Source organism: Ranitomeya variabilis, chromosome 2 (assembly GCF_051348905.1).
Source record: "Ranitomeya variabilis isolate aRanVar5 chromosome 2, aRanVar5.hap1, whole genome shotgun sequence".
Taxonomy (NCBI): domain Eukaryota; kingdom Metazoa; phylum Chordata; class Amphibia; order Anura; family Dendrobatidae; genus Ranitomeya; species Ranitomeya variabilis.
This window is the reverse complement of record NC_135233.1, coordinates 1,028,757,218-1,028,772,659: the sequence shown is the minus strand read 5'-3', so window position 1 is coordinate 1,028,772,659 and position 15,442 is coordinate 1,028,757,218. Positions and strand designations below refer to the sequence as shown.

Sequence of the window (15,442 nt, the reverse complement as noted above, 5' to 3'; positions counted from 1 at the left end):
AAATAAGAAAAATAGAAAAACAACTTTATTACACCTCAAACAACACAAGATTAAAAACATTCAAAACACATATAATGACAAAATACCAAACCCCCAATTCTGTAGCTCATGAAAATCCACCATGAGACAATTTATGTGAGCTGGCTAATGAGAGAGCACATTTGGGATGTAGCGACTCTATGACCAGCATGTATAGCAACAGCCCCAGGATCTCTGTATAAATGCCGTACTGCAGTGCACATGGACCACAACGTAGCCATCATGGGGTTGTGTCTAATGAACACGTAAACACATAGGATTTGCATACATCAAATATCAGGCATATATCATATATTATGTCTATTTTTTTTCTTATTATATATGGTTACGGATGGGCTGTGGACATGTTCACAGTCCATTGTGAAAGCCTAGTTTTGGGGATCAGATATAGTCATTTCTAAGATTTTTTCTATACTTCCCCAAATATTAGGCCCTTAGAAATAAAACATCGGACAGTGAGTTTGTCCTTTACCTTTATTGATATGGACTGCATATGACTACTTTCACTGCAGAAAGGGTCAAAGGCTACTCTTGCCATATCCATTAATAGAGCCATACCATCTTATTCCTGATAGTTGGTTATGAATATACCTCTCCACACAGATGCCCATTTCTGAGGCTTTCTATTGGACTCATACGGCTCCTTAATCCATTTGCAACTCCCCCTCCCCTTTCTCTTGCAGGGTCAGCGCTTGCGCACCTATACATGTTTTTTATGCTTGTTGGTGCCGGCGCATGCGCGTTTACCAACACATTTTTTGCGATTGCTCTGCGCATGCGTGCAGTATACCCCTATGGTCACTTCCGATTACGGACAGACCCCGCGCTTGCCCTCTGGTTCTGCTTACACAGCCGACAGATCCTGGCCGCCACACCAATATACCACACCGGTATGACCTTTTGCTTCTGATTAATGTTCTATTTAAACCAATACTTTTCACCTTGAACCTGCTTCCCCTGACGAAGCCGCATTTGGCGGCGATACGCGTGGGGTCCATACGTCACCCCCTCTGGTCCACTGGGACTTTATTTAGATACCTTCCCTTCCACATGAGCCTCTTTGAGCAGGTACCTTGGGTATGGCTATTACTGCCTGCATACCTCTGGGCTACTGAGCCTTCCCATAAGGCTGCTGTCACACTAGCATTAGCATAGTATTTGGTCAGTATTTTACTGTAAGCCAAAACCAGGAGAGGGTGATAAATACAGACCTGGTGATGTGTTTCTATTATACTTTTCCTATGATTGTTCTGCTGCTGGTTTTGGCTTACAAATACTGATGTAAAATACTGACCAAATACTGCTAGTGTGATGGTAGCCTTACTCTTTTGCTCACCTGGTCTCTAGCTATCAGGTTGTATATTTATCTTTGTTCTCTGCTTTTTCAGGTAGTGAGATAACTCAGGTCTCTGGTTCCTTTATCCCCATTAGGCATATTCCATATGGGAAATTACATGTGGGGATTCATTAACTTCCGCTTCTATATGTGATGGAAGTCTTTTTTTGTATATATAGCCTATGATTTACTGCATGTCTTTTTATCATTGGACATAATATATGATGTATGCCTGATATTTGATGTATGCAAATCCTATGTGTTTACGTGTTCATTAGACACAACCCCATGATGGCTACGTTGTGGTCCATGTGCACTGCAGTACGGCATTTATACAGAGATCCTGGGGCTGTTGCTATACATGCTGGTCATAGAGTCGCTACATCCCAAATGTGCTCTCTCATTAGCCAGCTCACATAAATTGTCTCATGGTGGATTTTCATGACCTACAGAATTGGGGGTTTGGTATTTTGTCATTATATGTGTTTTATATGTTTTTAATCTTGTGTTGTTTGAGGTGTAAGGCTGGGTTCACATTGCGTTATTGGGTGATCGCTAACGGACAGCGTTGCACGGCAAAAATGTCGCAATTAACGCCGTGCAAGGGGTCCGTTAGCGCACCCATTGACAGGAATGTTGTTTCTGCCTTTTTCGGCTCACGCTGGCGATGTGCCGTTCTTTTGTGGCGCGCCTCGGACGCTGCTTGCAGCGTCCGCGGCGCGCCCGAGGTCCGTTCCCCGCTCTCGCAGATCCCCGACCCCTAAACGCGACCCCTACAAATACATTGCGTTCGCGCAATCTGCTAGCGCTAAACGGATTGCCCTAACGCAATGTGAACCTAGCCTTAGGGTATGTGCACACATTGCGGATTTACTGAGGATCCGCAGCATTTTTTTCCGCGTAGAAATGCTGCAGATCCGCAAAGTGATTTACAGTACAATGTAAATCAATAGGAAAAAAAATGCTGTGCTAATGGTGCGGAAAATTCCACACTGAAAACACAGCGGATTGAAAGAAGTAGCGTGTCACGTCTTTGTGCTTAACTGAAGCATTTCTGCACCCTTCCATTATAGAAATCCGCAGGGGTAAAAAATGCATGAAATCTGCACAAAATACGCAACAAAAATGCACAAAATACACATAAAAACACATCAAATCTGCACCTGCGTTCTCTGCCAGGAGATGCGGATTTTGTGCAGAAAATTCTACACCCAAATCTGCAATGTGTGCACACAGCCTAATAAAGGGTTTTCCAGTTTTCTTCTTTGTGGATGTGCGTACCATTATCAGTCTAGTCTTTTCTCTCTTGCTGTTTTAACATTTAGTGAACATGGTCAAAAAAATGTGGAATTGCACTTTTTTTTTATTTTGCAATTTTGCTGCACTTGAAATTTTTTTCCCAGTACATTATATGGCAAAACCAACAGTGTTGTTCAAAAGTACAACTCGTCCTGCAAAAAAAACCAAAAAAACAAGGCCTCACATGGCCACAGTGACAGGAAAATAAAGTTACGGCTCTGGGAAGAAGGGAGCGAAAAATGAAAATAACGGAAAATCCCAAGGGGTTAATGAGGCGTCACCCAATGATCTAATCTGCGCTGTGTAACATTTCCTTATAGTTTTGTGGGGTTTTTTAAGATCTCTGCGGTTAGTGAATGGCGAGATTTATAGTGGAAGTTATCTTTTCAATAACAGCAAACAAAAGTAACTGTTGATGCTCCGGTGAATCTGCCTGATTGTAGGATCCAGCAGATCGCTCCTCTCCCCGGACTGTGCACTGGATCTCATACACAGATCGCTTCCAGACCGACTATAATGCATACAGGTACATGTGAGTGTGTACAGGAGCCATGTACATGTATTACTACACGCGCTCTGCCACTGATATGACTCTCTTCTCTTTCCGTAGTCCGCGTGCTCGCACTGGCTGTTATCGGGTCAGCTGACCTCCGCTACTGGCGGCCAATCAGGAAGCGGCCGAGGAGGAGCACAGGGGAGGTTAGTGCGGGAGAGCAGCGGCTCACACCGGGACGGGGCTCTGCAGACACCGCTAATGCTGGCGGCCCAGCCCTAGAGCGTGCTGTGCGGTTTGCCCCCCCCCCCCCCCGAGGGCTTGTGAAACTACAACTCCCAGCATGCTCCTGTTAGTGTCTGATGGGGCTTGTAGTTTCCAGCTGTACCCTGCAGGTCAGTGCACATAAGGCCGCGCTATGGCGGAGGGGTCTGTGCACATTGTATCAGCTCGGCAGTGATGGCTCCGGGGTCACACACGGTGGTGGTCGCTCTGCATTACAGATTGATGGAGTCACGTGGGACTGAATTATTAATGGATTACACACGGCCACAGTGCGGATTTTGTTGTAAATTGTTTGTGCACGTATTCAGCAAAGTGGGAGCCGTCAGCTGCCATGTTGATCTATAAAAGGCCATCAAAAGGTTAAGAAAAAAATCCATTCTCCTGGCTGCCCCCTCCTAGCCCCTCTTGGCTACGGGCTGCCCCCTCCTGCCTACTAGCTGCCTACTCCTAGCCCCTACTGGCTGCCCCCTCTTGGCTACTGGCTGCCCCCTCCAAGCCCCTCCTCGCTGCCCCCTCCAAGCCCCTCGTAGCTCCTACTGGCTGCCCCCTCCTAGCCCGTCCTGACTACTGGCTGCCCCCTCCTAGCTCCTACTGGCTGCCCCCTCCTAGCTCCTACTGGCTGCCCCCTCCTAGCTCCTACTGGCTGCCCCCTCCTAGCTCCTACTGGCTGCCCCCTCCTAGCTCCTACTGGCTGCCCCCTCCTAGCTCCTACTGGCTGCCCCCTCCTAGCTGCTACTGGCTCCCCCCTCCAAGCCCCTCCTGGCTCCCCCCTCCAAGCCCCTTCTGGCTACTAGCTGCCCCCTCCAAGCCCCTCCTGGCTACTGGCTGCCCCCTCCAAGCCCCTCCTGGCTACTGGCTGCCCCCTCCAAGCCCCTCCTGGCTACGGGCTGCCCCCTCCTAGCTGCTACTGGCTGCCCCCTCCTGCCTACTAGCTGCCCACTCCTAGCTGCTACTGGCTGCCCCCTCCTGCCTACTAGCTGCCCACTCCTAGCTGCTACTGGCTGCCCCCTCCTGCCTACTAGCTGCCCCCTCCTAGCCCCTACTGGCTGCCCCCTCCAGGCTACTGGCTGCCCCCTCCTAGCTCCTACTGGCTTCCCCCTCCTGGCTACGGGCTGCCCCCTCATAGCCTGTCCTGGCTACTGGCTGCCCCCTCCTAGCTCCGACTGGCTGCCCCCTCCTGGCTACTGGCTGCCCCTACTGGCTGCCCACTCCTAGCTGCTACTGTCTGACCCCTCCTGGCTACTGGCTGCCCCCTCCAATCCCCTCCTGGCTCCCCCCTCCAAGCCCCTCCTGGCTACTGGCTGCCCCCTCCTGGCTACTGGCTGCCCCCTCCTAGCTGCTACTGGCTGCCTCCTCCTGGTTACTGGCTGCCCCCTCCAAGCCCCTCCTGGCTGCCCCCTCTAAGCCCCTCCTGGCTACTGGCTGCCCCCTCCAAGCCCCTCCTGGCTGCCCCCTCCAATCCCCTCCTGGCTACTGGCTGCCCCCTCCAATCCCCCTCCTGGCTACTGGCTGCCCCCTCCAATCCCCCTCCTGGCTACTGGCTGCCCCCTCCAATCCCCCTCCTGGCTACTGGCTGCCCCCTCCAATCCCCTCCTGGCTACTGGTTGCCCCCTCCAAGCCCCTCCTGGCTACTGGTTGCCCCCTCCAAGCCCCTCCTGTCTACTGGCTGCCCCCTCCAAGCACCTCCTTGCTACTGGCTGCCCCCTCCAAGTCCCTCCTGGCTGCCCCCTCCAAGCCCCTCCTGGCTACTGGCTGCCCCCTCCAAGCCCCTCCTGGCTGCCCCCTCCAAGCCCCTTCTGGCTGCCCCCTCCAAGCCCCTTCTGGCTGCCCCCTCCAAGCCCCTTCTGGCTGCCCCCTCCAAGCCCCTCCTGGCTGCCCCCTCCAAGCCCCTCCTGGCTGCCCCCTCCAAGCCCCTCCTGGCTGCCCCCTCCAAGCCCCTCCTGGCTGCCCCCTCCAAGCCCCTCCTGGCTACTGGCTGCCCCCTCCAAGCTCCTACTGGTTGCCCCCTCCAAGCCCCTCCTGGCTACTGGCTGTCTCCTCTTCTGGCTCCTAGCAACTGTTGTTAAAGACGAAGATTTTTTTTTTTTATCCAAATTTATTCCAAGTTCGTGAACCGTTTCCATCATTTTGAAGAATTTGGCACAAAAAGTCAGCAAATAACACAAAACAATAAAAAAAAGTGGGTTCAATAAATTGCAACTAATCGGGGTCCCTAAGCGACTACACAATGGTGACCGTGCACACAATCCTCTGTGAGTGGGCGATCACGTGGTTGCTATGGATGCAATAGTCATAGTTGCGGTTGCATCTGTGGTCACCTGACCGCCTACTCGCACGGGAGTTGTGCCAGTGTGCACATTGCTCACAGTGACTGCAGACTTTTCTTCTAGGACCCAATAGCCCTTTAATGTTGGGGCTACATATCAACTTTTTTTTTTTTCCTTCTGTCTTGTGTTCGTTGCTGGCTTTTGTGCCAAATTTTTCAAAAAGGTTCACGTTTTATGTAACAAAAAAAATCATCTTTTATTTTTGTTTATAATTGCAGATTTTTAGTGCAAAACGGCACAATTTTCTGCAAATTAACTGGCGTAAATATAATAATTTTTATTTGTATAGAGCAAACCTATTCTGCAGCGCTTTACAATTAAGCTGTGACATATACAGACAGTAAATTCAGTACAAGGTAGGACAGCTCATTAGGAGTGAGGCTATGTGCACATGTTCAGGATTTCTTGCAGAAATTTCCTGCCCGAAACCGGACATTTTCTGCCAGAAATCCGCATGCGTTTTTTGCGCGTTTTGACGCGTTTTTTTTCTCCGGAGCTTCCCAATGCATTAAATAGCGGGAAAAACGCGAAAAATCCGCAAAACTAATGAACATGCTGCGTTTTTTACCGCGATGCGTTTTTTTCGCGGAAAAAAAACGCATCATGTGCACAAAAATTGCAGAATGCATTCTAAATGATGGAATGCATAATGTATGCATTTTTTTATGCGTTTTTATAGCAAAAAAAGCGAATCAAACGCAACGTGTGCACACAGCCTGAGGGTCCTGCTCGCAAGCTTACAATCTGCAAGGAAATAGGGGGACACAATAGGTGAAGAGTGCTTGTTATTTCAGGTCCAGCAATTCTAATACATAGGGATTTTTATATAAAGCTGCATAATCCAGTACAGTTATCATGTGGATGGAGGGTGTGGAAACGGATGAATGGGAGGGAGCAGATTCTGAATAATATTTAGGAGGAGGGAACGGGAGAGTTAGGTCAGCGAGTTGAGGCGATTGATTAAAGCACACTTAAAATTGTGGGCGTTAGGTATTAGGTTGGAGTCACACACAACGTAGAAAAAATCGGTCCGTTTTAGACAGACGAGAATCGCACAAATGTTTCCTGAACATTGATCCGTCTGTCATCCGATTGGAATGCGAGGATGCACCCATAGACTTGCATTGGCGAGTCCTATCCGACAATCGGTGACAATCGCAGCATGCTGCTATTTTCTCAGCCCGAGGAAAACGGCCGACAAAAAAATCGTCTGCTGGGAGCTGGCCCATAGATTAACATTGGTTCGAGTGCAATGCGATATTTTTTTATTTTTTTTAAATCGTATTCCACTCATCTGTTTAAAGGGAACCTGTCACCCCCAAAATGGAAGTTCAGCTAAGCCCACTGGCATCAGGGGCTTATCTACATCATTCTGTAATGCTGTAGATAAGCCTCCAATGTATCCTGAAAGATGAGAAAAAGAGGTTAGATTATACTCACCCAGGGGCGGTCCCGGTCCGATGGGCGTCGCGGTCCGGTCCGGGGCCTCCCATCTTCTTACAATGACGTCCTTAACTTTTCTTCACGCTCCAGCGCTGGCGTACTTTGTCTGCCCTGTTGAGGGCAGAGCAAAGTACTGCAGTGCACAGGCGCCGGGAAAGGTCAGAGAGGCCCGACACCTGCGCACTGCAGTACTTTGCTCTGCCCTCAACAGGGCAGACAAAGTACGCCTGCGCCGGAGCCGCAGCGTGAATACAAGAAGAGGACGTCATCATAAGAAGACACCCATCGGACCGGACTGCCCGCCCAGGTGAGTATAATATAATAACCTCTTTTTCTCCTCTTTCAGGTTACATCGGGGGCTTATCTACATTCCAGAATGCTGTAGATAAGCCCCTGATGCCGGTGGGCTTAGCTCACCTTCAATTTTGGGGGTGACATGTTCCCTTTTAGTCTCCAGTGTGGCCCCGGCCTTAGTCGGATCATCTGGGGTAGTGCATTCCAGAAAACTGGCACAGCACAAGAGAAGTTTTGGAGACGGAGGTGAGAGGTTCGGATTATGGAGGATGTTAGTGTTGGGTCAGTTGCAGAACAGAGGCACGAGTGGGGCGATGGACAGATGAGGGAGGAGATATAGGGTGGTGCAGAAGTGTGGAGGGCTTTGTGGGTGACAGATATGAGTTTATATTCTGCAGTGAATGAGCAACCAATGTAATGACTGGCGGAAGGTGGAGGCATCGGGGAAGCGGTTGAACAAGCCTACGACTCTGAATTCTGCAATCAGGATGGATTGGAGAGGAGAGAGTTTGGTTAGAGGGAGACCGATTAGTAAAGAGTTGCAGTAGTCCAGATGGGAATGAATAAGCGACGGTGAGAGTTTTAGCAGTTTCGAAGGTGAGAAAAGGTCAGATTCTGGAGATGTTTTTAAGATGCAGGCGACATCTGTGAGTGAGTGATCGGATGTAGGGAATGAAGGAAAGTTCTGCGTTAAATATAAGACAGCGGGCATGCTGCTTTGGAGTTATAGTTGAACCCTCATTGGTAATTTCAGTGTCAGGTAGGGTTGGCTTAGTAGAGGGAGGAAACACAAGAAGTTCAGTTTTTGAGAGATTCTGCTTCAGATGAAGGACATGATGTTAGAGGCAGATGATAAAATACCAATGATTATTTGTCATTAGGGTGGGGGTGATGTCAGGGGAAGAAGTGTATAATTAGGTGTTGTCAGTATAGAGATGGTACTGGATCCCCAATCTGCTGATTGTCCAATAGGTGGTGTATAGAGAGAAAAAGAGGGGGCCTAGGGCTGAACCCTGTGGAACCCCAATAGTAAGGGGTTGAGGAGAAGAGTAAGAGCCAGCAAAGGAGTCAGTGAAGGAGCGGACAGAGAGATAGGAGGAGAACCAGGAGAGAACGGTGTCCTTGAGGCCGATGGAGTGTAGCATAGTGAGGAGGAGCTGATGATCCACAGTGTTGAATGCTGCAGAGATCCAGGAGAATTATCATGGAGTAGTGCCATTAGATTTAGTGAGGGCAGTTTCAGTGGAGTGTAAAGAGCGGAAACCGGATTGCAGAGGGTCAAAAAGAGAATTACCTGAGAGATGGCGGATTAGACTGGAGTGGACCAAGGGTTCCCGGGGGTTAGAGTTGAAGGGAAGATTAGAGACAGGTCTGTAGTTAGCAGTGCAGTTCTGGTCTAGGGATATTTAAGTAATGGGTGTATTCTGCCATGTTTGAGTGAAAGGGGAAAGATACCAGAAGAAAAAGAGAAGTTAAAAATTTTAGTCAGGTAAGTGGTGACAACTGGTGAGAGTCACTGCAGGAGATGTGAGGGAATAGGGTCACTGTTGCAGATTGTAGACATGAGAAGAAGTAAAGAGCCAGGTAACTTCTTCTGTAACAGGCTCAAAGATGGCAAGTGAGCTTGAAGTGCTACAGGGAAGGGGATCCAGTCTCTGAGGAGATTGGGCAGAAATGTCTTGATGGATGTGGTTATTTTTTTTTTCTAGGAAATGAGTTGCCAGATCCTCACTGCTGAGGTTAGTGATGGGGGGCCTGTGCTTTAGGGCTCAGGAGGGAGTTTAGGGTTTTAAAAAGTCTTTGGATTGTTAACTAATAAAGTGACGTGGGTGGTGAAGTAGGAATGTTTGGCCAGATGACGGGCAGAGTTATAAGTTTTGAGTATGAACTTATAGTGGGTGAAATCCTGTGCTAAAACGGATTATCTCCATTGACCTTCAGCGCACCTAGAGCAACGCTGAAGAAAACGTATTTGCATCATGTGCCAGGGTTGCCATCGCCTGTGTCGGCTCTTTCTGCATGTAGCAGGAGCTGCTTTATCCAGGGCGCTCAGCATTGTCACACTACAATAATACATTGCAAAGTCTGGACAGGAGTCGGAGGAGATGGGAGCTAAAGATGAGTGGAGATTGTCCATAAGCGGCTGGGTATTGATGACACGTGTATTACTATAAAAGTGGGTGTCCCTAGTGATTAGACCGTTCTTGACAGAGAAGGAAAGAAGGTTGTGGTCAGAGAATGGGAGAGGGGAGTCGGTAGAGTCATGCAGTGAGCAGAGCCAGGAGAAGACCAAGTCGAGAGCATTCCCGTCTTCATACATAGGAGAGTTAGTAAACTGTGAGAGTGACTATTTAATAAGTGGCAATTGAATCAGAGGAAAGGATCTGGAGACCCCCCCAAACTCTGCCTATAATGGCGATCAAAAAAGGTGAAAACACATAAAATAGATTTGCAAAAAGGAGGGAATTGCATGCAAATAAACACCAAAAACAAAAAAAAAACCAGGCTAATATTCAATAATGAATTGACCTTTTTTTTTTTCTTTTGTCTGAGCTCAGCGGGAAGGGAACAGGGCTGACAAATTATAATTTACTTTTCAAGAGTGGTGCAAATTACTGCCGGAATGCTCTTTGAGTATATTTCGTATTTTGGCTTAGAAGTGAGAGATGACCTTCTAGATATTTTACTGCCTTGGAATTATCCCCTGGCATACAGAACGCCTGTCTTAATGAATCGGCCCAGAGTCTGTGTGACGTCGCTTCTGCCACGGCTGACATCTTGCGCATGTGCTGCTCTTTTTTTTGGGGGGGGGGGGGCGGTGCATGTGCATCATGAAATTAAGCATTTGGGCAACTCGCGGTAGTGTATTCTGCTTTTCGGCCAGTGAATGCCCAACTTGCGCAAAATTTAGCCAGAGGTAAAGATGACATGTCACAGCAGAGACTCTGTATCCAATGTCAATCAAGTGCAGGAAGGCGGCGCCACCTACGGAGAAGTGAAGGATGATGAAGCGGTCAGTGACTCGGAGAATAGCAGTAGATGGTCGGCCATGACCTCCTATCTACTGTAGGATCGCACAGCCCACATGGTGCTGAGGTTATCATGTTTAATATGTCGCTATATGGAGAAGCTGAGCTTTCCTTTTGTATTGAGAGGCAGCTGTCGACCAGTCGAGTATTCAGCCGGCAGCTGTGCCCTTTACGCTACCCCAGTTCATGTTACATTTTTGGCCAATGGCCAGGGTTTGGCCTCCTTGAATGTATACTGCCACTTTTAAGTTGACACTACTATTGTGCCTTTACTCACATACTGGTATAATTAAAAAAATTTCTCGGGATAGATGATCACTTTGATCCCACCAATCGCCAGCATTGGGCATTTTTGTCTTCCATCCGAATAAAGCCGAAGTACCTATGTTGGCCCACCACCCATTCATGAAGGGAACTGCCAAACATTGCTCAGTGATCCCCGGAAGACCCATAGAGAATGGAGTGGCAGATTAACGTGTACAATAGTGCCCCATTCTTACGATCAGTGGGGGTCTCAGTGGCCAGACCACCACTGTTCTAGAACCTGCCTGTCTTATGGGTGGGTAATCGCTTCTTGTTTCCAGAATCCCCCTTTCAGTATCATACACGGAGACTGTATAGTGAACATGTGATGATGATTGCCTTTGCTCTGCAGGATGTGCGGTGTTCGTGTGCCCCCTATCGCGGCTGGTAGAGCATAGCCTCTTCAATAGGACATGTTCAAGATCTCGACAGGCATCTTATCTTCAGCTCATCTGCTGTGTACGGCATTATCTCGTGCCCAGAGTTCAGTCGCCAGAATGTTTTATGCTGTGCGGAAAGGACGCAGTCCCGGAGTCTACAAGACCTGGTAAGAAAATAACCCACACTGCTCCCCGGGCTATCTAATACAATGGAGTGACAGATGCCTGGTGGACCCCATTACAAGCCAGTGGGGTCTACTAGGCGTTGCTGGTATCCGTCATGGGATGGATCTGTCCCTGCCGTGAAATCGTTACTCATGGACAATGCTAACATGATGTGAGCCCGGCTTCTGTGCTACTTGGCTGTTTCTGGCTACAACGTTTATGGCATTTTCACACAATGTGTTGTCTTGCTGCCATTTTCCTGAAACATGGCTATGTTATTGGAAAATTGCACCAAAAAATGTGATAATGTGATCACGACCTTAAAGTGAACCTACTGGTAGAGTATGAATATGTAAATATATAGAGAGCCTTGTAATATAATTTCCATGGGGAAATTGACATCACCGCCGTAAGATGTGCAGCCATCAGGCGTCATCAGCCAGAAGCCGCCTGCTCTCTACTATATGCAGGTGTAGAAACTTCCTTCCTCAGCCGCTGTTAACGGAGTTGTCACCTTACAGGAACTCTCAGTCTCCCGGGCACTGTTTGGTATAAAACAAACCGTGCTACACTTACCGTCCCCGGGTCCATTGATCAGTCTCTGCTCTTGCTGCCGGTGTTGGTCATTAGCTGCGGCGCTGACACCATATCACTAGTGTGGCAGTCGATCTGTGATCTCAGTGCCTCTGAGAAGGGCACTCATGGGCAGATCCACTGAGCTCATTGATTGGCTGCAGCGTTATCAACATGACGTCCATGCCGCAGACACTGGGAGCAGGGTGATGTACCCGGGGGTATAGCTCGGCTTTTGTTTTATACCAAACAGCAACTGGGGACTAATATTTCCCTAAAAAAGATCAGCCCCCTTAAATCTGTCTTGAGCAACTTGGTAAATAGTAGATCTAGGAGGAGGGATGTGCAGCTGCAGATTCTCCCCCTCAGTGTATGGGTATAGACGCACCAGGCGTACGTGCTGGTATACATTTGGCTCAGTCATAAAAGTGTTAATAATCGCTGCACTATACTGATGTTAATGTGCAAAATTGTGCAACTGTGTTTTTTTTTTGTTTTGTTTTTTTTTCTCCCACCTGTAGGGCAGAATGTAAAGAACAAGTAGATCGGTTTCCAGCAGCAAGGTACAAGAAGTTTGCTTCAGAGGAAGAGGCCTGGAAATTTGTAGGGGATAACCCAAAAGTTTCCTCAAGTCTTACAGAAAGTGAGAAAAAGTCTGTGATACTTTGGATATTGTCTCTTCTTCTTTTTCTTCACCAGTATGTTTAGTTTTTTGGTTATAGACTTTCGAGTCCCTATCATTACATGTGTTTCCGGCAGTGTATGCCCCAGATTACATTGACTATCAGTTTACTTTAAAATGTGGCTCTGAGCTGCATAGAAATAATCTGTGGGGATGCGGGGGGGAAATAGGAACGGGGTCTTGGGGAATCTTTATCTCAGTCGGAGTGGGAGGAAGGATTTCTAGTATTTACATATAAATTATCAATCACTTGTCCTGCCCAGGAAAAAAAAACTATAAAATTATTACAAGATGGTATTGTTATCCCTCAAAATTGCATGCTCTCTTTCCATCTGTTCACATGTTGGCGATGTGGAAGAGATAGAGGTAATATGATAAATATATAGTGGGATTGCAGTAGATTCAAGCCATTCTGGGAAAAGGTTTTTTCAAGTACTCTTTGGTTACGGGAAGGAGTTTGGAGTCCAGTCCTAAGGCTATGTGCACATGTTGCGGATTTTGCTGTGGATCTGCAGCTGCGGGTCCGCAGCAGCTTTCCTTGCGTTTACAGTACAATGTAAACCTATGGAAACCGCAATCCGCAGTGCACATGCTGCAGAAAAAAACGCGCGGAAACGCTGCGGGTTACATTCCACAGCATGTCAATTCTTTGTGCGGATTCCGCTGCGATTTACACCTGCTACATAATAGGAATCCGCAGGTGGAATCCACACAAAATCCGCATTAAAAAACACGGTAAATCCGCAGGTAAAACGCAGTGCCTTTTACCTGCGGATTTCTAAAATCTGCTGCGGAAAAATCCGCAGAGCACCTTTCTACGTGTGCACATACCCTTAGATTGCCCTTCTTTCTATTTTTCCCTCCTCAGTTGGTTCCCAAAGGAAAGCTAGTCTCTGGTTTTATTTAACTGTGCAGTCAGTGATTCCAAGACACTGGAAAACAATCCACACTCCCCTAATGTCGGAATGGTTTCCTAAGATGGTTAGTGTTTGTAGGATGGAAGAACTCGCAGCCGGAAGCTCTGGACGCGGTGATAGATTTAGGAGACTGTGGAGCGACTCAGAGGATTTTCATAAACTATTCCAATAGATGGGTCGCTCTCTCGTGATGTGTTTCTGAGTTGTTGCTGTGTGCTTACCTCAAGATTGTCACCTCATTTCCCTCATCTTTCCCTCCCTCCTTTTTCCATACCTCTTCTCCCTGTTACCCCCCACACTTTTCATCCCTCTTCTCCCTCCCACTCTCCCGGAAAAAAAATTTAAGTTTTTATATTTTCTCTTCTCTTTCCCTATTTCTCTTTCTAACCTCTATTGGAATTTTCAAAATAACTTTTCACTTGCTGATATTAACGTTTAGGTAGTTTCTTTTTTGCAGCGACAATATGGAGCGACCTGTTTATATTTCCGCATGAATATTGTTATCATTACAAGTTTTGTTAAGTCCTGCGTGATGTATTTGATCATAATATACTTGGTTGTATGTTATGTCTTTTTTTTGTATTTTCAAAATTAATAAAAATAAATTGAACCTAGAAATAATCTGTGTACAGAAGACAGGTCAGGTAAGAAGTGTTAATTAATGCTTTGTAAAGAGGTCCTGGCAACAGATTAAAAGTGGACAGTTTTTGTTCTTGTCTTATTCCTGCTGCTTCCCTAAGAATTCAGATTTTTCTCTTCGCCACGACAGCACCCACTTGAGAGAGGGGATCCGCCCCTAGGAACAGGAAACCCTATGGAGAGATAAAAGGGGCGGTCCCCCTCGCTCCCACAGTTGGTTTCCTGTTCCTACGGGAGACGCGTGGAGAGAAGAGGATACCCAGCCTGGATGCCGCTTGCGCGGTTTACCTTTATGAGACGGCAAGGGCTCCAGAAGCTGGAAGCAGCGTCGGGGGTCCTATGGTAGCTTCCCCCCTCTGCTGGCGGGTACCGTGAGGCCAGGTCCGGGGAGTCGCCTGGCTCACGAAAATTCACCCAGCCGACCTGCAGGGACCGAAACGCTGGGGTAAGGTGATCCTGCGGCGCCATCTCGGATGGTGCGCAGGCAGCAGGCAGCGTGGGTCCGGTGTATTATCCCCCGGAAGCAGTACCGCAAACTTCCGGGGTGACTCAGGAGAGACGGCGCCTGCGCTGATGCTGGTGGCTGCGCAGGCGCATACAGAATGGCCGCAACCCGGATGTAGCAGTCACTTCCGGGTACGGCAGGAAGCAAGATGGCGGCCCCCATTAGAAAAGGACGCCGGCACTGATCCTCCGGCGTCCATCATGGCATCTCCACAGGACCCAGCGATGGCTTCATCCGAAGTCACCGCTATTACACCTGTCAGCCGCACAAGCAGCAGCCGCAGGTCTTCTTCTAAAAGCGCCAGAGAAAAAAAGTCGGGCCGGTCAGTTCCATCTGTGCCTCCGTCTCCTCCTCATCAGCCGGTATTGTAAAAAACAACCTCACTGGGTGAGTGTGTGTCTGTGCCCTTTTACGCTGATTACACTTCCCCTCTTTGTCTATATTTCCTAGGCAAAAAGAACGGGGAAAACAAAACACATACAATGTGCGTTATGCTCTCAGCCGCTCCCTGATAATTATTTAAAGAAACTGTGCCAACCTTGCATCGAATCCACCTTACGTGAGGAATCTTCAGTAAGGTCGGAAGATATTAGGAGTATGATTAGAGAAGAATTGCGGGCCTTCCAAAGCTCAGAAAAAATTCCCGAGAGTAGGAGAAAATATAATTCCCCTAGGTCTGAACAGTCCTCTGATATTGAAGATTCGGATGGTTCCCAAAAGATCATTTCCTCAG

General features: G+C 48.0%; 1 protein-coding gene across 2 annotated transcripts in view; it reads left to right on the top strand.

Moving 5' to 3' along the window:
- The first annotated feature begins 3,259 nt into the window (after positions 1–3,259).
- The window catches only part of LOC143808569 (ribonuclease H1-like), a 37,179-nt gene continuing 24,996 nt past the window's right edge, over positions 3,260–15,442 (top strand). Inside the window, exons 1-3 of one of the 2 annotated variants that reach the window (XM_077291380.1) lie at positions 3,260–3,373; positions 11,201–11,395; positions 12,488–12,609. In XM_077291380.1, coding sequence (XP_077147495.1) covers positions 11,262–11,395; positions 12,488–12,609 — 256 coding nt within the window. In that variant the 5' untranslated portion in view covers positions 3,260–3,373; positions 11,201–11,261. Of the gene's footprint in view, positions 3,563–11,200; positions 11,396–12,487; positions 12,610–15,442 lie in introns of both variants that reach the window. The other variant, XM_077291381.1, reaches the window with a different exon arrangement.